The sequence below is a fragment of the Cygnus olor genome, chromosome 8 (genome assembly GCF_009769625.2).
Source record: "Cygnus olor isolate bCygOlo1 chromosome 8, bCygOlo1.pri.v2, whole genome shotgun sequence".
Lineage (NCBI taxonomy): Eukaryota > Metazoa > Chordata > Aves > Anseriformes > Anatidae > Cygnus > Cygnus olor.
This window is the reverse complement of record NC_049176.1, coordinates 11,950,094-11,975,330: the sequence shown is the minus strand read 5'-3', so window position 1 is coordinate 11,975,330 and position 25,237 is coordinate 11,950,094. Positions and strand designations below refer to the sequence as shown.

Here is a 25,237-nt window from a genome sequence, read left to right as displayed (position 1 = left end):
TTCGCCATGACAAGGTCAGCTCCTTACTGGTGCTGGTGGCAGACGCCAGCAGCGGGACATCTCCAGTGGGTTTTCTGCACTCGTCCATCTCCTGCAACTCACACCGGTCGTGGAGTGACAGTGATGCTCCCGAGAGAGAGTTGTAGCAAGAGCAGACAGCGGTGAGTGGTGCCCCAGGGGAGGTTTTCAGAAGTGCCCCATGCCATCCGCAAAACTCGTCACATTGGCATTTACAGCACGTCTGGTTGGTGTGTTAGTGCAAGTTTGTCAAAGCTGAACTCAGTCATAAGAAAAGATTTGCTTCAATTCCCAAATGAGTTTAATTGTTTGTTTTCCAAAGTCCCCAAGGAAGGTAAGAATTGAAGTGAAGAGCTTTTCATTATCTGTTTGTTGATGCGATTCCCAAATTATTGATTATCATTTCAGAAGAGGCTGCAAGTTCTCAAGTGTTTGGTTTTTTTTTTAAGTCTTGAATCAGTCTTTCTAGTCTGAAAAAATCTATCTGCAGTGAAGAAACTCTTTTCTGCCTACTTCTTTTTTTTTTTTTTTTAAAGAGACCAGTTTACGCTACCTTTAAGTGGCATTAAATGCTTGTGGAGCTGTTACTCAGTTTCTTCTGAAATCTCTTCATCATCAAGCTAGAGATCCCAAATAGAGCGTTTATACTTAAAAAGCACGTTCAGTGGCAGGTCAGCTGTGATGCTGTTCAAGAGGTGAGAATCCAAGCTGTGAACCTGCCCTCATTAAAATTTGAAAATCCAAAGAACCCAAGAAATGTGGCCACTGATCAAAATTGTGAAGATTGTCCGAATTGCCAACAAGTCAGCTCAGGGCTGGGCAACTCCCAGGTCGGTGAAGTCTTGGCAGGCGAAACAACAAAAACCAAAGGTAACAAAGCTGTACAAAGAAAATAGGTGGAAGCCTAAATTGCAGTTCAGTCCTGTCTTTGCAATACTTTGTTGTCCTCTGATCCACGGCTGAGATGCTTGTTGGGGAGGCAGGGGCTGGAGGAGGGCGGGCAGATGCTGATGTATCACTGTTTGCACAGTGTCTGGTTGTGCACTTGCCTTTGAGTGCCACCTGATCTTTGAATCCCTTTGACCTACCCCAGAGTGGTTTATTTACGTGCTTAGAAACGCACCCAGTCCATAGAGGTGCAGCGCTGCTGGCCAAGCTCGCTTTGCACATTTGTGAAGCTGGATTTTTCAGAGCTGGCTGGTCTTGCACTGAGCAATGAACAGCAGCAAGGCAGGCTTGGAATTGTGTGTTTTCATGGTCAGTGCAGGCTGAGACTATGGTTTTGGAGGTGTGTTATTTTAAATAACACTGCAGTGTTAAGTCAGACTTAAGTTTTGTGGCTCCTTTGCTGCTTTAATCTCATCCATGGAATCGTGGGATGTTTGTACATGTGCAGGCATAGATTGAGCTGTGCAGCACGAAAGTGTTGTTCCTCCTTGTGCAGCTTACACAATTCTTCAATCAAATAAACAGTAGTAGGTGTTTCTCAAGCCCTTGTGAACACACCAACAAATGCAGTCTTTTGCTGTGTCGCACCAGGTGAATGTTGCTACACCAACGAACCTTCTTTAGGGTGCAGCCCAACCGCATTTTCCCGGTCTGGGCAAATGGTAAGTACAAAAGGCAGCGTGACTCAGAGCGAGGACCGGAGTCCTCAGACACTCTTCCTGCTAATGGCTAGGTCCTCTTTGAAGATAAATCCTATCTCTGGTATGCAGAAGTAGGTTTGTTTTTGACACCGGCTGCCTGTTTGCTTTTCCCAAGGGCACAAAGGACAGCGCAGCCCCAGCCACCATCCTCCTCCTCGCCCCAGCAGCAAAAAGCTGCCTTCGTAGTGTCCTGGCTGTTGTCACCATCCCTATACACACTGTAGCAGCATGGTACTAGCAGCTTTTTCATGTCTTTGGATTAAAAGAGTGTTTCTGTCCTGTGTCAGAAAGGTCCCAAAGGTACCGAAGTGCCTGCTCGGAGTCGTTCCAGAGATAACAGCTTGCAGCATCCCCCCCAAAAAGCGCTCTGGAGGAAATCGGGAGAGGCAGACCAGGCAGTCAGCAGAAGAGCGTGTAGAAGGGAATAAGACTAAGTGGCGTCTCCAGATGAAAACTGAAAATCTAATGTGATCTTGATTGAATGAGCGTAGCATAAACTAACAAAATTAGTCTCTGCTTAACTTCCTAATGGGCTTCGCCCAGCTATCATTCAGCAAAGGACCTGCTGTAAAAATCTACCGGTGAAGAAAGTAGCTTTCACAGAGTAACCACCAGGGATTTGGGAAACTTGTTTTAAAAAATGAGCACTGTTGGAAGGAGACAAATAGACTGGCATAGTAACAAATAGCATTAAAAATGACCTTATGAGAATGCTAAGTGCTTGAAAGTCAGGAAATGCCAGAAGTAGTTTGTGAGAGCCAGTGTAGTGCAGCCTGTTTCTAAAATAGTACAGTATCATATACATCTTTTGCAACCTTCTGTACAAATGAATAATATCTTTTTGTTTGCTATTAATACTCTGTTTTCAGAGATGCTTGGAGATATGAAAGGATAAGCAGCACAGGAAATACGACAGGGGCTTCTATTCCTCAGACTGCAAGTTGTGTTTTTCCAGAGCTGTCTGAAAACAATTGCAGCATGACATGCATCACGGTTGTAGCGTTAGAGCCAATGTCCTCACTAAAAGCGTGCTGGGACCGAGGGGTTGTGCCTGCCTCCGGCCCCTGGCTGCTGCATCTCTCCCTCACCCCCTGGGCTTCTTCCTTCAGGTGATGTCTGGGCTTACGGGGCAGCCCCATCAGGGTACGGGCTATTGCGGGAGGTGGTAAGACCTCAGGCAGACAGCTTTAGGGTTAGACAGGTCATCTCTAAATAACAGCGCTGTGACAAATACGGATCAGGAGCATGATTAGCCGTGTTGTTAGGAGAAGTGCAGTCATTTGGTCATACAGTTAGCCAGATCAGAACAACAGCAGGTCCAGTAATTCACCAGCACGGGGCTAACAGTAATTTGTGAGCATGCAGAGACCTCCATAGCCACAGGCATAACCACGGTGAGCAGGCAGGCCAGCAGGAAGCAGGGCATGGCTGACTGAGGGTAACTGGCAGGCTCAGGAAGTTCCCGGTTCCCCACTCAGTGTCCTCTCCTGGTGCCACGTTGTGGAAGCACCAGCTGGACTTGCTGTCAGCCAGCACGTCCCAGCTCTGGTCCCTCTTGGGGACACCCTCTTGGGTGTCCTGAGGCACACAGAAGTGCCCTGCAGAGCGCTGGCCCCACGTGTTCCTTGCCAGTGACCCAGCAGAGGCAAGAATGGTCACCATGGGCCAAGAGCTTGTTCTGCTCCCTTCTGGAAACACACTTCTGTGTAGTCTCTGTCTTTGTTGTCCTCTCTTTCGCCAACTTGAATAATCTTTGTTGTCTTCTGGACCTGTTCAGAACAATCTGTATGTTCTTCTGAAGGGTAAAGCGAAGGATAAACGTTTTCCAGTGGCATGCGTGGCTCGTGCTGTAGCGAGCAGGCAGCTCGCTGAAGTTTTTGTCTGTCTGCATTCCTGTATGCAAAGTGACCGCTGCTCGACTTGATCGCGTAAACAAAATCAGGATGCACAAAGCTGTGCGTATAAATTTGCAAAGCAGTTGGGTTCTCTTCCTTACCCCTCAAATACCTTTTTACATTTTCCTGTTTAGGTTAGGAGTAGGTCAGGCTCATCTCTTGTTTTCTGTTGAACAAGGAGGCTGTATTGCTTGGGCTCTTTTAGAGCAGTTGGTTGTTGTCTGAATGCCCTGCAGCTGTAGCGATAGGTAGCTCAATTTATCTCTGTTTTTGCAGCATAAGCACCTCTCTAGAAAGATGTCATCATCCAGGCAGGTGTTTAAAGGCAGAGGGGAAGGGGGGAGCAAACCTTGAGGGGTCAAGTGCTGCCAACGTTTCAGATGAGAAACAAGATTTTTAGACATTCACTATTTTTGAAGAGAATTTGGTGCTGAGAGAGCTCTCTGCAGCTGGGACCCCAAGCCTTTTGTAGACCCTTCTGAGGTCCCGTGTTTAGGAAGACTTTGACTTAATTTGAATAGAAGCTACTCCCTTTCTTGATGTGGCCAATATCACCAGCTGAATGCCCGTTCTCCTCTGGCATGCTGCAGCTGATCGGTGAGTATGTCTGTGCAGAGATTGGAAAAATTGCTTTTGTAACCTGAGTTTCACATGCAGCCAGCAGCCTCGGCTTGAATTTCCCTGTGTTTTAGTGGGCAAGACAGGGTAGCAATGGGTCCGGCATGGGGAAACAGATTTTGCAAAGCAGCACTGCCCTGTTATTAATATGGGTTGGTTTGTTGTTACTTGATACCTGTGCATTGCAGTGTGCTGCACACCTGTGTGCAGTCCTGTGCGGGCTGTGCACCAGCACTGCTCAAAGCTCCGGTGCTTGCCCATAAACCCACCTCTTTTCAGGGATTTCCTGGTAAGGCCGGCCATGCCGAGCTGAGCCTGAACATTATTACCAGATCAGCAGAAAGTTAACTTCTCGACAAGATGGCACGTTAACAGCTGTCGGCATCCTTTTCACGCAGGTGCCTGTGGATGGGGTGCAGGAGCCGCAGGATGCTACCAAGGGGCGCTGCCTGCGCCGGACAGTGAGCGTGCCCTCCGAGGGCCAATTCCCCGAGTACCCACCAGATGGGGCCGCCAAACTGGGTAAGTGGAAACCTCAACCGCAGCAGATTGATTTTAATTTCTAGCCGCACGCTTTATTGCACAGCGCCGCTTCCCAGGCAGCGACCTTGCAAAGGAGCCTGCTGAGGTCCGTCGCGCTGCAGCCAGGTGTCAGCGGAGGTCGTGGCGGCGCTTGTAAATGCCTGCCTTCAAAGGGACTTAGGCAGGAGGATTTGTCCAAACGTCACTGAGATTGTTATGGGGTGTCAGAGGAGCTGGGCTGCTGTGGCATGCGTGGAGGTTTGTGACTGTGAGTGAGGGACTACTGGACAGCCTCGAGGTGTATGGCTGAAAGCTGCTGAATGCAGGTCAATAGGAACGCAACGTTTACTGGTAGTTTTAAGGTGGTTCCACAGTTTGTTTTAGAACTCTTATGTTGTTATGGTTTACCTCACTTTTGAGTGTCTCTGGAATTTCCTTTGCTTCATATTTTAGTAACAAGTACTAGATAACAGGTTTTTCTCTAACATACCTCATGCCTGTTCAAGGCACAGTACCTAAAAGAACCATCAACTGCCTGCTGCTGCTGGCTATAATTATACGCGTTGAAATCTAAGGAAAGCAAAAAAGAAAGGGCAGGTATTAAAATGACAGACAAAAGCTCTCTTGCAGTGGTTTCCCAAGTCTAGTTTTGACCCCATTCTCCAGGGTTTTTCTCCCCTCTTTTTTCCACCCTACCTGTGGCTGCGTAAAGCACATCGTTCCAGCTCTTGGCAGAAGCAAGGAGGAGTGAGGGGAGGCAGCAGCCATGCACAAGGGAGTTCTTTCCATTCCCACCTCATGCAGGAAACTTGCCTAGGCATAGGCTGTGAGCTACTGATAGAGTCTAGGAGCAATTCTTCTTTAGTTCAGCTGTAGAATATTAATCTTGGGAGAGAGGGAGCTATGACAAAAAAACAATTATGCACCTCTGAACAGTAAAACAGCTGTGATAACATTGTTATCAGAGGTGAAGAGCAGGTAAGGTATTTTTCATTTCACAGGCTCATCTGCATTTTATGCCAAATAATGTTATTCTGTAAGTATATTGCACACAAGTCATTTAAAGAGAAAGTCCTGTGAGGCTAAACATAGAAAATCCCACTCTTCTAGATAGTTAATTAACAGATGCAAGGGGGTAGCACTTACTTGTTTATACTTGCCCATATCACTACTTAACTCTTCCCTATTCGGGGAGGTGGATAGGGTTGTGTTTTTTGTTTTTGTTTGACTCATGGATTAGGAGTCTGAGAAGAAAGGAGGCAGGTCAGTGATTTAGGGAGGAAAATTGCAAAATACTTGAGGATTAAAGATGTAAACATAGCTTTTACTGTATTTGTTTGTGGCATTTCAAATGCGGCTCTAAACAATCATCTTGTTTTGCCATATGAACAAATACTTATTCTTTTTTTGGAAATAAAACCAGCATGAAACACATTTACACTGTGTTAAAGGGAAAACACCTACTCCCAGGCGCAAGGCTAGTGAGATGAGCGGGGAATCGCACTGCAGCCAGTCTGCGCTCAGCAATGGATGTTATTTGCAACTTTGCAAGCTAGAAAGACCTTTACAATCCAGGGGATTCAAGTGCCTTCCTTTCCTATACCATGTGCAAAAAAACGTAGGGAAGAATTTATAGACTTCAGTGAGCATCTGAATAGCTGGAAACCCAAGTGTTAGATTTTAAAATGTGACCTTGTAACCTTCTTCATTTTTCTTAAATTGCCACAGGGAATAGATGACTGTGCTCTTTGGGTATGTGCATTGCTGTGTATTTTGCTACAATTTTAGATCGGTGTGGTGTGCTACTTGATGTATGCCTGACAGGGATCTACTAAAAGTGCAAGGGAAACCCATATCCACACAGTCTCCTCCGTGTGAGATCTGCAACGGGAGCAAATACAGACATCAACGAAGTCTGTAGCTAAAGGAAGGGGGCACGCAGTGGGTGGGGAGGAAGAAAGGCATGAGCTGCAGAGAAATGGAGCAATGCCTGTGCCGTGAGGACGGATGAGAGTAAGTGGGAGGGCTGACTGTGTGTAACCTGATTGCAGCACCCTTGGTAAGGTTCCCTTGTTTTCACGTCCTGGTTAGAAATGTCTCCTATTATGATTACAGAATCCCTGTTAGTGGAAGAAGGTGAGTTGATAGAGCAGTGGGAGTAGTTTTGTGTCAAAATGTTGAACCAGAGGACAAACCACTGCGGGTGACTACTGAGCATCTTTATGAAGAGAAAGAAGTGGATGGTAGCAGCCAGGACCTATCACCAGCAGTACAGATAACAACAAGACTGAAATAACTTTGGAATGGACACCAAAGCTGAAAAACAAGAGAGCTCTGCACAGCAGAGGCTGATGAAATATCTAGTAGATAAATTGCCACGCAGAGCTGATAAGAATATCTCGTTTGTCCTTGGGAAGCATGTGCATGACATGGCAATGGCAGACAGTGCATCTTACGATGATTTGTTGAGGCTTTTTTCCAAGTAAAGTTGCCATACCTCTTGCGCTTTAAAAATAAAAATCAGGTGATGGAATTCCTTTTCATCTCTAGCACTAGCTACATCTTTTGTAAAACCTCAAGAGTATCATATCAGATCAATCTTTTTTTTAATGGAGCAATTAGAACAGCGCATGTTCTTCTGGGGCTCTGCTTAATTAACAGTAGTACCCATTCTGCAAATAATTGTGGCATGTTTTATAGCACTGGGCACATATCCTTGTAGCACCATTCCTAGGAGGTGTGTGGGAGAGAAACTACCCATGTTACAGCGGAGAAGTTGAAGCAAGAGACGTGTAACTCACCAGAGGTCAACATTAAGTCAAGTGTGCTTTACTCAAGGGCTGTTGCAGTCATTCTTGCCATCTCTTTCATTTCTACCCTTGCTGCAGGGTTGGCTCAGCTGTTTGTGTGGCAGCTGCTGAACCACCATGGTTTACAGTCCTGTGTACTAAGATAGGCACCAATTTCCACATACTTCAGTACAGTAAGCTGTAATTTGTGATGGGTCAGCAGCTGCTAGACAAGCAGCTGAACCATCCCTTCTGTGCAGGCAGAAACCACTGTAGTCACCCCTCCATGAGAGCCGGAGGGGTGGACAAACAGATAAAGCACAAGATAGAAAGCAACTTGTTTAAATAGGGAAAACTAGTAAGATCATCTAAAAAAAAATAAATTTAAAATACTCCAGAGGACACTCTCCATCTACTAGCTTAGGAGCTTGCCCTCTGCTTGCGGGCAGTAGAGAGGCTGCTTCTAATGCCGAAATTCTTAATTCCTGTCTGGAAGGGACATTGTACATACCATTGTGTAATCCAGTTCTCTGTTAAATGTATGCCATGAAATTTCCTTGGTACATAATCTCCATCACTGTAGTAATACTTACCAAGAGTGAGTAGGTGCGTTCTTAAATACCTCATTTACTTGCTAGGGTTTTGTCTTGCCAGCACTTATTGTCAAAAGTGCTTCCTTTCAGAGAAGCTAAAAATGTAGCTGTAATTTATCCCTAACTCCAGTTTGACAGCCCCTTTCTTCTTTCAAGCATTACTTTCAATGGGCTAATTTTTAAATGAAGTGTGGAGGTGTGATACGGGCCTTAGAGACCAGTACCTAACTAAAGCGAGTCCTTCCGTTGTGCTTGCCAACATTTCTGGTGTAGAACCTCCTCTTTTTTAACAGGTGTATGTGTTTTTGTTAGGGAGATTGCATCCTTTGTAGAGGATCATTGTTGATAATAGCATATTGGAATTAACCATTCATACAGTAAAAGCGTGATTCAGATTTCCACCATTCATACTATTTGACAGGCTAGTAACACAGTTATTGCTTCCTTTCCTGAAATAATCCTCTTCTCTCTTACTCTGCTTCCTTCTCACCACCTGCTCACACTAAATGAGAGTTGTTAAGGAGAATACATAGGGAAAGTTTTGATTCTGGCATCTGGGTGCATCTTTGTGGCATTAGTAAGAGATTTTTTGCCTGCATATGTGAAAATATTAGGAGAGATTGAAAGTGGGGAAATTGATTTTTTTTTTTTTTAAATTGTTTTTAAATTATTAGGAAAATGTGTCATCAGGGAGAGTTTTTTGAGATTCTCTGATGCTAATGTTTATGCAAATGGATTGCAAAGGGCTAATGATTCAGAGGACTAATGTTGATGCAAATGGATTTTCTTTTTATATTTGGAGACGAAGTCATCTGAGAAGAAAACGAAGACTTCCACTTGTTGCAACAAGTTAACCCTGTGTTTTCTCAGTCACATCTCTGACTGCTTGAACACGAGGGCTCTTGAGAAAAGATTGCAAGCGCTAGCTGAAAGCAGGTCAAAGGCAAATCTTTGTTCTGTCCTCACCTTGAGTCACTAGCATTGAGAAATTTTGTTTTCTGTCCAGTCACTTGGTCTAAAAAATTGGAAAATATCGTTTGTACCCTCAATGCAGAATGAATGCTAGTGTGCTGGTTCTTGCCTTGATTGATCTAATTGCTGTAAACAATATTAATTTGGAGTGTAGGTTAGGAGCTCTGGCATAGAGCACTGGACTGACGGAAACTTCCCTTGACAGTAACACTGATTTAGGCTTTTTCCACCTCCCTTTCACCATGCTAGTGAGTACGTTTTTCTCCTTGCACTGTGCAATCATTTATTTCTGCAGTTATTCTTCAAGCCACTCCACTGCACTGCCTTGTGGACAGCTGTGCCAGCACAACTGGGGGAATGGTTCTGCAATAGAGACATGCAGCCAAAGGGGAGAGGAGAGGAGAGGAGGCAGGGACTCCTTCAACTAGCTTTGTTGCTGACAGGTCTCTAGAACTGCACATTTAAAGTTTTTTTTTCTTTCTTTTTTTTTTTTTTTCCCTGGGAATGCATTCCAGTTTCTTTGCTGGTAGGCAAGAGAATAGTCACCAAGACTGAGGACAGTCTGGGTTAGCAAGCCTTATACCTTCTAGGAGCTTCTGTTCAGTCAGCTCTGTATATCCAGGGTCTGCTTGTCCTTGCATAGCTCCATGGCTCATCTTCCACACTTTTGGGCTGGAGTCATCATCTCTTCATCAGGGAACCAACAGGCCTTCAGTGCCTCAGCCTTGCCTGTAGAGTGTTAATAGCTGTCACTCAGCTGCTCTGCAGCTTTTCTCCCCATCCTTTGCAACCTACTGTCATCATCTGCTCTTCATCCTTGGGATGAACCACCCATGCCCTCGTGAGTTGCTATTCTCTGAGTGTCTCTGGAGAAATTGCTTTTACAACCAATAACATGGCAACAGATCAGTTGTGTGATCTCCTGTACTCGACACAGCTGGTGTGCCAGGAATAGTGGGTCCAGTTTCAGGCCCACCGGTAGAAGAAGGATGTTGAGAACCTGGAGGTGGTCCAGCATTCCTTAAAAATATAGGGAAGGAGACTGGACTGCTTTCAATGTGTTTCAATGGATGCTTCAGTTGGGAGGTCAGTGCAAGTATCTAGGAAACTAGGCATCCTGACTTTCCTGATGTCTCAGAGATGTCTTATATGTATAGAAATATTTTATGCATATAAAAATATACAGAAATATTTACACATATAAGGAAATTATATTGGTCACAACCTCCCTACTGTACTGTCACTGCTACATGTACAATTCTGAAATTTAGTGAAGATGAAATTTTGAGCTTCAAAAATTACACTTCTTGATCCTCTGGTTTAGTTGCGCAGTTGATAGATTTTTCTCAATAATCACCCCCTTTCCACTTGCTCAAGCTTATTTTTTCAGTAAAAATTCCACTGAATTTAGAGAAAGCTCTGATCAAGCAAAAAAGGGCAGAAGTGATGAAAATGAAGCACCAATCTGTTTGGGTGCCAGATCCATGCTGCATAGCTATCAGGTGACCTGTAAGATGTGCGGAAATCCGCCTCAGTGCTGTTTTAAAAGGTTATGTCCAGAGACTTGGAAATGGAGCGAGTGACAGAAGATCAGTTAAGTGTCTTCTAGTTTCCTTGCTGCCTGGCATGCACCTCTTTACAATAAATAGTTCTGCAAGCAACTGCTGAGTCCTCCTACGTGGGGATCATTGCACCAAGGAAATACACAATCCGTGCTCTTCCTTCAGGTAAAAACTTGGCAGGAGAGAACAGACGTTAGCTGAAAAGATTTCCAGGGTTATTTCAGTAACTGCTGCTTCTAAGACACAAGGTTCTTTGCAACTAAAGCAGTCAAAGCTGAGCCTTGCTTTCTGTATATTCCAGCTGGAACAATACTTTGTGATGAAAGAATAAATAGACTTACTCTGTGAACACTGCATAAGTGCAGTCCTAGTGTGCTGAGGTGTGGGATAAAGACTTGAAAAGTGTTACTGCTTGGGAGGGAAAGGGTGGAGACGGTCTGTTTTGGAAGAACAGAGATTGTTTGTGACATGGTCAATGAAAAAAATCTGCAATGCACCAATTCCCACATGTTCGGTAAAGATTTACTTAAGAAGTATGTGGGGTTTTGAAATAACAGATTTACTCTGACTTCTAGCAAAACTGTGTGCTGGAAAGAGGGCTTTCCTTTCACCTTCCCTAACCCAACTCTGCCTGTAAAGCATATCTGTTAGAAAGTGAGGTTGAAGAAATGCAGTTTACTAGCTTCCAGTATCTCAGGCTTACAGATTTGTGTTGTCTTGATGAAAGAATTTCGCCAATAGCACTGTCTGCTTTTTCACTGTGTTGCTATGTGCAAAATAACCATCTCCTGCCAACTGTCTTGTATGGCTGGGATGCAGAATAGGGGCTTTGGGTTTAGCTCTCAAGTTGAGGGGAAGGATGTGCATGTTGTATGCACACCCGCAGCACTATCCCTGGCAGGAAGATAGATTCAGCTGCACTAACTTGTTTGCAACTCTTTAGATTTGCCTGATTTGGGCTTGCATGAGCATGTTTGTATATACACACACAAATAAACATATGAGAGAGATCCACATCTTCCTGTATACAGATCCAGGAGTCTAAAGGATCAGATTTATCACTGTCTGCTTTTTCATTTAAATTAGCACCCCGCGTTGCTTCTTTTTCTTTTTTTGCACTTTAAGTCTTTTGTATCAAAAATCTACCTTGAAAGGTTCCTAACAGCTGAAAGGTGGCTGAGAGCAGTGCAGTGAGCACCATTCTGCACTTGCATGGTTTGACGCGGCTCCCTGGTGGCTGAAGAGCTGCCTGTGTTTCCCTATGCCACAGGCGGGTACTGTGCACATTTAGCTGCACAGCCCTGCTGTTGCATGGCACCTCAGTCCTAGCCCAACAGCGTTGCTACAACTCCTGTGTGAGCCTTTTGTGAGCAGAGATCTGCAGCCCTCACTTCACGGAATAGCACAAGCAAGGATTTGCTAAAGCCTTAATCCTTTGCCTGGTTTACTTTCTGATGTATTGGATCACTCTGTTAGTGCTGTCACTACTGGGTATGTTTAGCAGGAACTGATCTATGCTGATATCAATGGAAATTCTAAAATTTTAACTCTCTTTAGAAGACATTGTATACCCACCATGTTCTATCCCAAAATTCAAATACATGCAAACTGCAAGTTGCATTTTTAAAAACCTCCTGTAAAATACAGCTGCTTTCGGGCATCGTTAAACAACCAGTGAGCTACACGAGGAAGCACACACTATGTGGAAAGTGGCCTGCTGTCTTCAACATCCACAAAAAGAGGTTAGGAAACTTTGGGAAAAGCCCTGAAGTAACCTGAAATTTGGACTATGTACAGTGCAATTTGCCTACCTCGGAAGGATGAAGAATTTAGACAACTCTGCTTGAAATTAAAACCAACTCCAGGGAGGCTAGATATAACAAACAGGATGCCTAGATCTCAGTGACATTCCCCCTGGGCAATTGGAGTTATTTGTATACAGAAAATTGCCAAGCTGCTGTCTTTTTCTTCTTGTCAAACCCAAGCGAAGCCAGAGGATTTTGTTTTGTTCTGAGTGCTGCTGAAACTTTATTCCCTTAGACACAGATCATCTGTGCTGAAAGCCAAGTTTTGTCATGAAGCAAGTTTTATCTGTTCAATTCTTAAACCTTTTTAGAGCAGAAATTAATAGGGGTATGAACAAATAATCTTAACTCTCTAATATTGACACACAATCCATTAAGGTTTTTTTTCTTGGAAATCTCTTATGTTCCTGCCCGCTACTTCCAGCACACACAAGAAATTGCTTTAGAAGATTTTAAAGTTTTGTTGTGTGAGCACAAAGAGCACTTTATAAATACAGCATGTTGTGCAATGTATTAATTGCTACGAAATGGTAGCTCTTGGACCATTTGGCAGGTTTGTTGAGTGTGTTCTAATCAAACCTCAGTTCGTTATAAAGGAAGCTATCATTTTCCTTAGCTTTTGTAAGAAAAATATTTATGAAATTCCGTAGAGAAATCTACCTTAAATCATGCATGAACTTACTGTGCATTGTTAAATTTTGTAGGTTCTCTTTTATAGTTGTTTGATCTTGTGGCAAAAAGTAATTAAGTTTCACCCAACCATGTATACATTCCTTTTTCCTTCAGTAACAACCAACTTAAAACTTAATGGAAAATTAACCTATCTTCCTACAACCTAAATTTCCTTATCTGAAGTCTTCTCTACAGTTAATTTGAACTGTTAAAGTAATTTCAAAAAAAAAGTTAGCGTAATTTAATCTGGTTCGGACTTCTAGTTACAGTACTAGTTGCTGATCAGTTTACTGCTTTAGCATGCACTGATGGCAATACTTGTCAATGCAAATATTTATGAACTCGGATTATATGCATCTAGCTTTAAGTTTGTATGAAATTAAATATACTAAGTTCTGCCCACAGAACAGGGGGTGTGTACACTCTTATATCCCTGCTTTACAACCCTCTTTGGTGTTGGTTCTGTCTATCATCTGCCCTCCAGGAGAATCAATTTGACTTCACACAGTGAAGCCCACTTCTGCCACTGCTGAGTGCTGTGCTCTCACATTCTTACAGCTGCTGTTACTTGAACTACTTCTGGTATGTCTTCACGCATTGCAGTTCAGGCTGGTAGTTACAGCACACTCATGCCTTGCTTGTGACAACTATTTCATTAGGGTTGCACATTTTTCTGTCCTAGGCACAGCCTTAAGTTCCCTATCTTTCTCTAGCTAATGCATCCATTGTGTTAGAAGTTCATCCATTTCTGTAGCATTCACATGTCTGTAATCTTTTTATAGTCCAAATTTTGAAGCAAGCAGAACGCAAAATATGTGATGCACAAGCCTGTACAAAAGATGGGGAAAATGTGGAGTTATTATGGAGGACCACTCAAGTCATTCTTCCAGGGAACTTAAAGAAAGAGATCGATTTTAGTAAGTGCACTAGTCATACTAGTAAAACCATCACATTTTTATATTAATGGAGCTTGGAAAATGGAACTGCTACTTCTGTTTCTATTTCCCCTGCTTTTATTTCATGTGTTGTTTCTGGGAGGCCTGAACCTGTCTTTTCTCTTCCCATACCTCCCTCTCTTCCCAATGTACTGTCTCCACATAACTCTACATTGGAGTTGCTCGTAGCAAACAAATATGGACAGGCGGTGTTGGTTGGTAATGTACCGTAATAATAAGTGAACTGTCCTGTATCTTCTCTTTAGAGCACTGGAAACTGTGAATCCATGTATTTTTATTTTGGCATTATGTGTTACTGTTGTGGCCTTTGGCACGTCTCCATCTACACATCTGAGCTGCCCATGCTGAAGTGTCCCTGAAGGTATTGAGATGTGTTTGTATGTCTGCAGAAACAGCGCTGAAGTTTTGTTATTGCTGCCCCAGAATGCAAAGTTTGGGGGGATTTTCTTTCGTATAATTAGTTCTGGGTGAAGACGGCAGAGCTTGCGAAGAAAGCTGCAATGGGGCAAGAAATCCATTGTCAGTTATATATTGGGTTTTTCCATGCAAGACCTCATGAGATTTCTTTTCCATCAGGCAGCAATAGTACTTACTTACATAGCACTTTACATCTGCAAAATGGTCTATGAAGATGAGCTAATTAATCTGCACAATGCCTCTGGGAAGTAGGCAAGTAGAGTTTTTAAAAAATAAATAAAAGAAGCAAATTTTATGGTGTTTCCTGTGCCATCTTGTGATGTTTACACTTCACTGGGGCAGTGACATACCTCCTGTGGGCAAACTACTTTTATAGCTGCACAAATAAAAAAGTGCATAATATATGAGGTGGCTTATGTATTAAATTAGACTTATTCAGGTGTATGCTGGATATTTTGCTAACCTGCTAACCCTGTTGTAACTGATTGCCCTTTCATAGCACAAGGGGAGGAAAGAATTATAACTATGATTTTATCTTTAAACCAAAGATGTTTCAGCAGCACAGCAGAGAGATAATTTACTTAAAAGAAAAATAATAAAGCCACAGAGGAAAAGTGGGCTATTGAACTCCACTGGAGTTCATCATAAACTCTTCTAGCAGGCACCTCCGTGTCGCAAGCAAATTCCCGATTCCCCAGAGAAGCCCTGGAGATGGAGAGGACTGTAAGTTCTAGTGGTGATTAGTGCCCATTAAGATTCAGCTCGGTGTCCAGTAAAGTGCTTTTGGCTACAAGCTAATAATTCCTGATGCACAGTTGAGACTGCTTTATCTTGTGTATTATCCAGTGATTTTTTTTTTCCATTTCAACTACAAATGTTTGCTTGACAAGCAACCTCTTTTTTCCAGAGAGTTGCATGTAGTTTTGGTGCAGGTCTGACCGGTGAGACCATTAAAAATTCAAGTCATTTAGGTTTTTCCTCACAGACAGACTTTCCACACTCTTATGTGGTATGCTTTGGCTAAGACAGTAGCAGGAAAGTCTCCAGCAGCAGTCACCAACCTTGCTGACCCCAAGGTATCAGCGCCGTGCAAATAATGAGTGGTTTGCTTTTCCAGCCACTTTTATTACCCCTTGGCTGTAGGAGATGCTGGAGAGAACTTTACGTGGGCTAAACAGTGAGGATTGCTGGTCTAAAGGCTGGGAAAACCCTAAGGAAGCATAAGGTGGCTGCTCTGTCATGGTCACCATTGGGTTAGTGCTTCGGTCTCCTTTGACCATGGTGAGATGTTAACAGTTCTGCCCAGGAGTGAGCAGATGGGAAGGATTGCAGGAATGTTTTTTGTTGCATTTTAGAGGCTGCGAGTTTTGGAAGCAGTGTTTTATTCCTGTCATTAGTAAAGCAGGCTGTGGTGGGTTGAACATGGCCGGCAGCCCACCCAGCCCCTCTCTTCAGAGGGACTATCGGAACCAGCTGCAGTGAGCAGACTGGAACCAGCCATGACTGGCCAGGACCATCCAGAAGCAGCCATGACTGGATGGAACTGGTTGGAACCAGCTGGGACCAGTGCAGGGCAGCCCCGGCCTCTCCTCACAGGGCCTCGGCCCCACTGCCTGTGCCTCACAACTGCTGCCCAATGTGTGCGCATGGGAGGGAGCCAGGGCTCCGTGTGCTATTTCTGAACATGTAGGCATGTGAGGAAAATGCGGCTTTTCCCCCTGCTGCTGCCATTTGGGATGTTTGTGGGAGGAAGGGGATCTGCACTGAAGTGCCATTGCCACGTTACGTTGCATCTCTCTCAGGCTTTTTGAAGGTAATGCATTCGAGAGGTGGGCCCAGTGATGATCATGTGAGCTGAATTCACTACTTTTTGATGATGAAGAAACTATAATCAGCACCTATTACAATAATGCACATTTATTCAGATTACCAGGGCTCTACCATGTTAGAAAACTTAATGATGTTTCTCAATTTTTAAATTAATTTCGGTTCTTTGTGCAAATACTGATTAAGTATTGGAAACTTTGCTAAGTGCAGACAACTGTTTTTTTTAGATAACTTGACCTATCTCTCCCCATGTTACACAGTATTTTAAAAAATCTTCTGCTGAGTGTTCCCATACGTTTCTAATTTAAGTAGTTCAGATAGATCACAGGGAGATAGACCGTAAGGCAACATCTTGCATTTAATTGCAAATGATTTATATTAAAAGAAATTGATTTACATTTAAAAGTTAATTAAAAAAAAAAGTCTGATTTTCAGTTATTTTCTTTTATCTCTTCTGCTCTAGTGCTTCTGCTCAGTCATTGTTAATGCATTTCTTCAGCTGCAGCCTCTGGAGACAGAAGTTTTAAATGTGTGTGGTTCCCTCACTGCCTTCCCACAAGGTTTGAATAGCAGCAGCAAGCTGGCCAGGAACTAGTTAATTGCTTGAATTGCTGTTTTTCTTCAGATATTGGGTGGCAACCTCCCTTCTTCCGATTCAACAGGGCTTTTTTTTTGTGAGAAGTAGAACGCTACTCTTGTCAGAAGATTTGGTGATTTGAGCAAAAGTCACATGGCGATGCATGGGTAATGTTACTGCTGTCTTTTTTGATAATCTTTAACCGGTGTTGCAGTCTTCTGGAAGTAACTTTTATTCCTAGGCTTCACAAATTGTATTTCAAATATCTGAAACTGTGTAGACTTCTGGAATACTTCAAAGTACTTGTGCACCTTAGGTTTTTTTTCTAATCATCTTCCTAATTTGCTGTCTCTTCCTATGTCTTCAGAAGATGTATTTACTTGAGTTGGGTAGCTCCTTCAGCATTTCAGAAATCTTTCTTTGAGGCTGCTACAAGACGTGTTAAGGTTGAGGAGAAATAAATACAAAGACTGGACCTACCCAAGTCACTAAAAGTGGCTTATTTATAAACTATTTGCCAGCAGGCAGATTATGGCCTTATTTTGGAGCTGGATCCAAAATTCAACCCTTGTGTTTGAACCTGATTTAAAAACAGGGAATTCCTGAATGATGTGAAATGAAAAAGCAAAACGTGGAAACAAAAACTGGAAATGTAATCAGAGAAACTTCTTTAAAAAAAAAAGAGTTTATTATTATTTAAAAAAAAAAAGAAAAGAGATGTTTACCCATAAAAGCGTTAGAACTCTTTGAAGAGACGTACAGGCTAACTTCAGCATACCAGTCCTTAATTTTTCCATCTCTTCTATCATGCTGTGTGGTATACATGAATTGTCTGATGTTGCTCCACCCTCAAGAGAGATGCTTTTCTGTGGTGCCGTGAATGTAGTTGGTAAATTGCTCTGGAATGAAATGTTCTATATAATTACTGTAGTATTTCTTTGTTTTGCGGATCGGGGCTGGCGAGGGAGAAGAGATGGCAATCGTTCACAAGCGGTTACTGCTTTTTTGCAGAATCTTGATCAGCTGAGATCATGAGACCGTTTTGCCCTACCGTTTCCGGTAATTGGACGTTTCTAAGCAGCAGGTCAAACTAATTTGTCTTTAGAGGGACTGTTTATTTTGTTATACTGCTGTCAGTGACAGGTTTTGGGGGTTTGGCGTTGTTCTTTTTTTTCCTTTTTTTTCTTCTCTCCTGATTTTGAGCTGCTGTTCTGTTCCAGCACTTTGTGCAAGATCCCTGGGTGTAGTTAAGTGATTAGCTTTAGAGGGCGAGGGAGCAATTACAACTTTGTATTATTTATTTTGCAGTCAGTATTGTTTAAGCACACATTCAACAAGTTTCTTTCCCAAGGCCTGTGCTGTGCTCTTCACACAGATATCTCATGTGAGCTTTGGCAGGGGTTAGGGTGACCAAAGCTGCTGTTTCTTCCAGGGGAAAGGCTGTAAGAGTGTGGGAGGTTGTTTCCTAAGAGAAGTACAGAAGTTCATCTCGAGTAATGAGGTGGGTTGCATTAGAGGAAGAAAAAGACTGAACCGGAGGAAAATACCATGTTGTAAACAAGTGGCAAAGTTGGAGCAAAACAGTTCAAATCGCTCTTCCCCCTGCCTCCAGCACACCTAAAACTGCAGAAGGTAGGAGCAAGCGTGCAGCCTCTTAGCTCTCTTAGGAGCAATGCTAGCCTGTTTAGCAACAGGCTCAACAACTTTGCATTCCTCTTGTGTGTGTGCTTGTCTGCTCTGGTCCCTGACTGGCAGGTGGGATCTGTTGGGAATCAAGCCGTGGACTTTTAAACTGATCCAACTTGACACACTATTTGCAGCAGGGGCATTATAATGTATGAGACATTATGATGGCAGCAGTAGCCAAAATGTGCAGGTTTCTGCTTCTGTGTCTTGAAGTGCAGCTTTTGCCTTTTCATTCAAAGCAATGTTACACCTAGAAGTTCAGCTCTTGGCACTTCTAAAATAAACAAGAGCTCAGGAAAAAGGCTTTCAGTATCAGACTTAACCATTTCATTTTCAAAGCCAGAAATCACATTATGAATTTAAAAAACAAACAAAAATAAACAACACCATCAACAACAAAAAGGCAGCTCAGAATACAAAGAGAAAAAAAATCATTGTTTTCTTTTAAGTGAATCTGCAGGGTATTTTTTAGTACTGTATATTTCCTAAGCTGTATAAAGGGGGGGGTTACATCTGCAAATAAAGTGGAATTTTGCCAGGCACATTCAGAGACACAGTTCCTTGTTCAGCTGACAAAACCATGTTTTCGTCCTGACTGGCTTCTTGTAGTCCGGACAGTTTACGCAGTGATATCAGCCTCTTAAGTTTCCCTGCTGCTGCTTTTAGACTTTGAGTCAGCTGCTCAACATCCCTGACTTTTCTCAGCATCGGGCGTGTTTTTGCTTAACAGGAGTCTCCTCCTGCCCACACACCCCCTTCCACCCCACCCTGAGTGCTGGCGCTCAGCTCCCCCACCCTCCCTTGGGACAGGAAAAATGAAGTGTCTGCCTGTCCCGGGTAGATTATGTCGCCGTTTGCAAGGAGAGCGGCGTGCATCCCATACGCTGGAAAGGGAGGCGAGCAACCCAAGGGCAGCTATTGTTCAACTGGAGCCAAGGAGCTGAATAGAGAGGCTTGCGCTTGACGGGCTTCAGCTCTGGCTTTTCTGCATTCCAAACTGTCTGCGGCGGGGAAAACAGAGCGCAGAGAGGAGTATGCAGAGGCCGCGCTGACTTTCTGGTTGGCGTGGTGGCAGGACCATGGTAGAGGCATTGGGATTACCGCAGAATGCAGTTCACAGGTGAGATCCCTCATGACATTGTCCATGCAAATAGGGGACGGTATTGCTGCAGTACTCTGGGGAGGCGGGATTGGGTAGGAGGCACCTAGGTGTTTTGCTGGAAATTTAAAGTGACTAGGCTTAAAGTAACCAGAAACTTAAAGGCTTTTTTTTTTTTTGAGCTTTTCCTTGCTGCACATGTATGTACACCTTTTTCTTCATTAGTTCAGGTTTATGTACAGTGTTTTTTAAAGACCTATTTACATGTATTTAGTTTGTTCATTGGAAAAGTGAATTATTGGTACTTTTCTGCTCGCTAGTACAGAATTCAGATTTGTTTGTATTCAAACCTCATTGAGATGCAAAGACGAGAGAGAAGCTTTTGTAATGGCTTTCCAAGTTTAGCATGTAGTTTATTGCTACTTAGATCATTAGGTTTACTTTCTCTCCCTCTCTGTGAAAGCCTTCTCTTGCCTAACGTAAATCAGTACGTGTACGTTTTTATATGATATTGAATTTCTGGGATAGGCCAGGCATCATTCTTCAAGGGCACACTGTGGGAATATTTTTCAGTGTTTACTTGCGGCTGGCATTGTGTGATGTTTTCAGCATGTGATATTGCCAACCTTGTTTCCTGTCCTCCAGCAAGCGATGGTAAATCAAAGCAGTTCAGGGAATACTACAGGTTGCTCATAAAAACAAGAGGATTTGTTTTCAGTATAAAGCACGTTGCGTTAGTAATGGAATGTACTTTTCTAGCAGCTTTTGTCTTCAGAGATGTTAAGTAATAGCAAGCTGGAGAGCATTTAAATTTTGTGCCTTTTGAGATAGTTAAGACATTTTTCAGTGGCTACACAAGCAGTGAGTGTTACCTAAGGAAACCAGGAATGGAAACTACTGAGTTAAGTTTTTTCTACCTCAGAAACAGCTTTTAATAGGTACTGATTATGAAGTCTTTCTCAGTCATTTTCCTCCTCTTCTGTAGACCAGGGAGAATGCTAATTTGCTAACTTGGAGAAACTGTTTTTGTTAGCCTGAACCAATGAGGTTGTTCTGCAGCCGCTTTTGAATTACATGATCAGAAAATGAAAACCTTCTGCCTTAGCCTATTTTGGGCAAACATGTTTCTTCCCAAAACAAGCAAACTTTCGGCAAAGTGATTAGTTGAACTCGTGGCAGCACAGTCCTGATCCCTTCCAAGTTTCATTTAGATGATTTTGGGGTGGTTGCCAGGACATACCCTTTAGAATTTCCCACCTTTCTGGGCGGGCTTTCTCATACAATTTACATGCTAATGCGACGCAGAATCAAAAATGCAGTACTGGGGATTTCTGGAAGGCAGACGTGAGCAGCAGCTTACCTTCGTGCAAATTCTTCATCTTGTGCCTAACTTTATCTGATACTCTGTGGGTGCTCTTGCTCTTTCTGTCTCCAGAAATCTATAGGGAGGGGAAACCTGCATAATTCTGATGAATACTTGAAGTGACTTCTGTCAGAAAGATCTGTCATGGCTATTTAAAGCTCATGGGAACAAACCAGCTTCATTTGTATATAAGCAGCAGGAAGGGGCGTTCTGGTATACTGAGGCTTGACTGGCTCATTGCTATTTTCTGATAGCTGGGAGAAAGTGTCACATCAACTATATAACACGAAAGTCAGAGAATTATGTGATGTAGCAACATACAGCGTATGGACGGCATTTGTAAATGGCTTGTTGGCATCAAGAGACGGATTCATTCTCTAGCCTGTGGAGGTACGTACCTTTTCAAAGCTTTAATTCTCCACAAAGGGAATACTTCCTTTTATCTAGATTTGTTGGCTAATTGGCATTAGACAGCACAAATGTTTTTTACAAGAGCTAATAATGGTGGGTTTTGAAACTGGGCCAATGGCAGAAGGGAGACCTAATGATCCCATTCCACTTAATTTTCTACATATTTGTGTGACTACTATTAGTCAGGGAGAGAGAGGGAGATCTGCACAAGAACTCAGCAAGCAAATGATGCAACTACAGTCACCGCATACAGTTTCAGCAGTATTGGCTCTAAATGTTAAATGGTCAGCAGTCTTCCTATATATATATATATGTATATACTCTGTGGATTTAATGGGAAATGGTGCTGGAATTGTCATGGTAAACCTAACTGCAAAAACTGGGTTGTGGACTTCTATAATAGCTGATTATCTGAGCAGATGATGGCATCTACAAGTAGCTATGGCAAGTGTACATAGAGTTTCCTTACATAGCTGAACAGTGCTGCTCCTTACGCAGTGGATCTATTGTTATGATACACAACATTGCATTTTTCTTCTCTTGCACCTGCAGCTAGCTCAGCAGGGACTTTAGCAGGGTGATGGCGGGACATGGGCGCCTGCCAGAGAAGTGAGACAGCTCCACTGATGTGTTTGCTCGCAGTAGGCCTCTGGGCAACCTTTGAGTATCACCAGCCACAAGCATTCAAAATTGCAAGTCTGACTTAGAAAAGAGGAGAATGAAGGGTGGGTTGGTTGTGGTTTTTTTTTTTTTTTTTTTTTTTTGTGGGTGGGGTTTTTTTTTTTGGTAATCATTTTCCTGTTCATTTTGATGCTTCTGAGAGTAGGCTTCAGTCAGGTTTTCAAGCTCAGTCGCACTCAAACCAGGAAGGCCAGGTCCTTTTTCTAGAATAGAGGCTGTAATTGTCTCTGCGTTTGCTTGATTCCAGGAATAATGGCTACAGGAAAAATGCCAAATGCTACAAAATACAGCATGATTCCCATGCCAGCTTTTACAGCATTAATTCTCTTAAAGCCGTGTCCTGGTAAGTCATGAGGTCAGTCTAAAATGCTGGATATATTCTCCAGTGGAACTCTTGCCAGTGTCCAAGAAGAATCTTTTAAGGTATTGTCAGTTGGAAATTAAGCCTTTGTCCACAAGATGGAGGACTTGGTATGTCCTCATAAAAGTTACCTAGACTAGAGTTTCTTACCTTGCTGTGTTCCCTTCCTTCACCGCTAAATTTGGTCCCTAATTTGGAAGCAGATTAAGAAAATACAAACAAACTCTCTTTACTGCCTTTCTTCTACTTACCTTTAGTGTTTGGAAAGACCTTAGGCTTTGGCAGTTGCCTTATTTTGATGCTTGCATACAGATTAACACAGTATTCCTATAAACACAGGTGGAACCGAGTAGTAAGAGGGAGGGAGACCACATGATTCATAGGCAGGGTAGGAAATCATATTGCTGGCCATAACCTCATTCTTCAGAATGCTCCTGCTTCTCTGCTGCATACTTGGTAAGTGCAAGCTGCGTGCTTTCAGGCTGCTAGATGCTTAAAGCTTTTGGCTGTTGGCTTTCTGTCTCATGACCTGGTGTTAGAGGCGCAGGTTGTTATGAATTTGTCTGTGCCAGTCAAGCAGAGTTCACCTCCCACCTGATGCTGTTGGCAAAGCTGTGGTTTCTCGCCATACAAAAGGCGCAAGTGGTGACCTCAGGGTGGAGTAAAGTTCCCTATTGGCACAGCGCCCTCAACCCTGCTCTGCAAGAACCGCTGGTATTTAGTTTGTTCTGAAAACAAGCAAGTTGGACTTGTTGTGGGAGTGCTACATAAAACTGATGTTACCTTGTACTAAAGCTAGCAGGAAGAAAGGAAGCAATCTGTACGCTGGTGGGATGGTGTGGCAATTCCTACATGATCTGAGCAGAAGTTAAAAAAGTTGTATGATAGGTAGGGTATCATATATTGATTGTGTTGAATTACTTCTCAAAATACTTTGAAACCATCTGGCATCAGTCTCTTGCAGACTGGTAAGACACATTTAGCTCTCTTTCACATGAAACCATTTATTTTTCTCAAAATTCTAGTTCTCTACCTGTCTGATCGTATCTCGTCATGTAACACGCACACACATCCCAACAGTAACAAATACACCCAGACTCAACTCTCACTGTGTTGCTTTTTCATTTGTTCTGCTGTGGTTGTAGATGTCCAAGCAATTTATATTATAAATAGGAAAAATGGCTCCCGGCTGCTTCCCTGCTGTGTTTGAAGGTATAAACAGTAGGATAAGACCAAGGATAAGCAGTAGGTCAGAAAGTAATATACAGACCAGCATCAATTAAGGTAGTAGTCCAACAAAACTGTCTTAATCATTTTCATCTGCTTTTCTTTTTGAATTTGGGCAAAATTCAGCACTTTTGAAGATGCAAGCTGTGCAAAGTATTTGGCCTGCACAGTGAGTAGGAAAAATTGTTTTCATTTTCCATGCTTGACTGCTGCGTTCATGGGGAAGTACTTTGCTGTCCAAACAGCAGCTCAGAGGACAGCTTAATACAAGGCGTCCTTTTCCTCAAAAAAACTCCTCTTTGTTTTCTCCTTTTGACAATTCATTGGAAGTCAGCTTCCTGAAGTGCAAAGGACGAAGTAGGTGCCTGTGAGGATAGTAATAACTTGTCAGATTGCTGACCCTGTGTAGCATACCTGTCCTGTCAATTACGTTACAAGTACTAGGAGTTATTTGAAAGGTACTTTTTCCATGGTATTTCAATATATTTTCTGATAAATCAGTCATATTATAGATGCTTCTCCTTATCTGTCTTTCTGATACAGCTACTTTAAAATGATTTAGACTGGATAAAATCTGAAGAATCTTTATCATCTGTAAAATAGCAGTGGTGTTGTACCTGAACTGTTTAAGCACAATATTTTTTTATTTCCTCCTCCTTCTTCGTAATACTTGGCAGACTTGAAATTACAGCCAGCAGAGCTGCATCTGGCTCTTCATTGCCTGGAAAGGTTCATTTTTCGTAGACAACCTGGGAGATGCAAGTCTGAGGGACATAAGAGAGGAAGGAAGCTGTGTTGCCAGTGTTCTGTTTGTTTGTTTTGTCAGCATGTATTGTTTTTAGCTTTCTCCAAAACACCATTTTTCTTCCGGTAGTTCTACAAAAATCGTGTTCATCCTTGTTAACTTTCATCTTGATCATGTTTAAGCTGTGCTTGTCTTTGAAGACAGGAGTTCTTGGAAGTTGTTGTTCGCAGAAGTGCTGTAATGCTGATACCACAAGAGACAGTAGGGATTTCAGTCCTCCCAGTATCAAAGTTCAAAAATCACTACCTATCTTTCTCTTATACTGCTTTAAAAAATGGAAGATCTCTTGTACTTGGGCTGGATCTTCAGATTTGTGAGGCAGGAGATGCGACTGGTCTCAGTGGGTGGGGGGAATCACACCCTGAATACTGATCTTTTTCTTGTTGTTCATCCGTTTTTGAAGGTTTGACATCTGTCAGGTTCTTTTCTTCTTAATTTTTCTTATAGCCTTAGTGTTAAAGTGCTAAATATCATTTCTAGCAACAATGCTAGCTCAGAAATCCCTTTTTAAAGTGCTTGAGACTTGATCCATTTCAAGCTGTCACTTTCACAGTATCCACTTACCAGCAGTTCTGGAGAAGTGTGTGTTTCGGTGGGGTTTGCTTCGGTTTGCTTTGTGGTGTTTCCACCCACCTCACACGCCCCCCCCCCCCCCCGCAAGACACAGCTCCATGTTTCCAGAACATTTTGAGTCTGTTCTTCCTTTTGAACACCCAGTGTTGGGAGGGAAAG

At 42.9% G+C, this 25,237-nt stretch overlaps 1 protein-coding gene across 1 annotated transcript in view; it reads left to right on the top strand.

The window, feature by feature from the left end:
• RASAL2 (RAS protein activator like 2) overlaps positions 1 to 25,237 on the top strand; it is a 119,173-nt gene that overhangs the window by 26,970 nt on the left and 66,966 nt on the right. Inside the window, 1 exon segment of the mRNA XM_040566409.1 lies at positions 4,579 to 4,702. Coding sequence (XP_040422343.1) covers positions 4,579 to 4,702 — 124 coding nt within the window.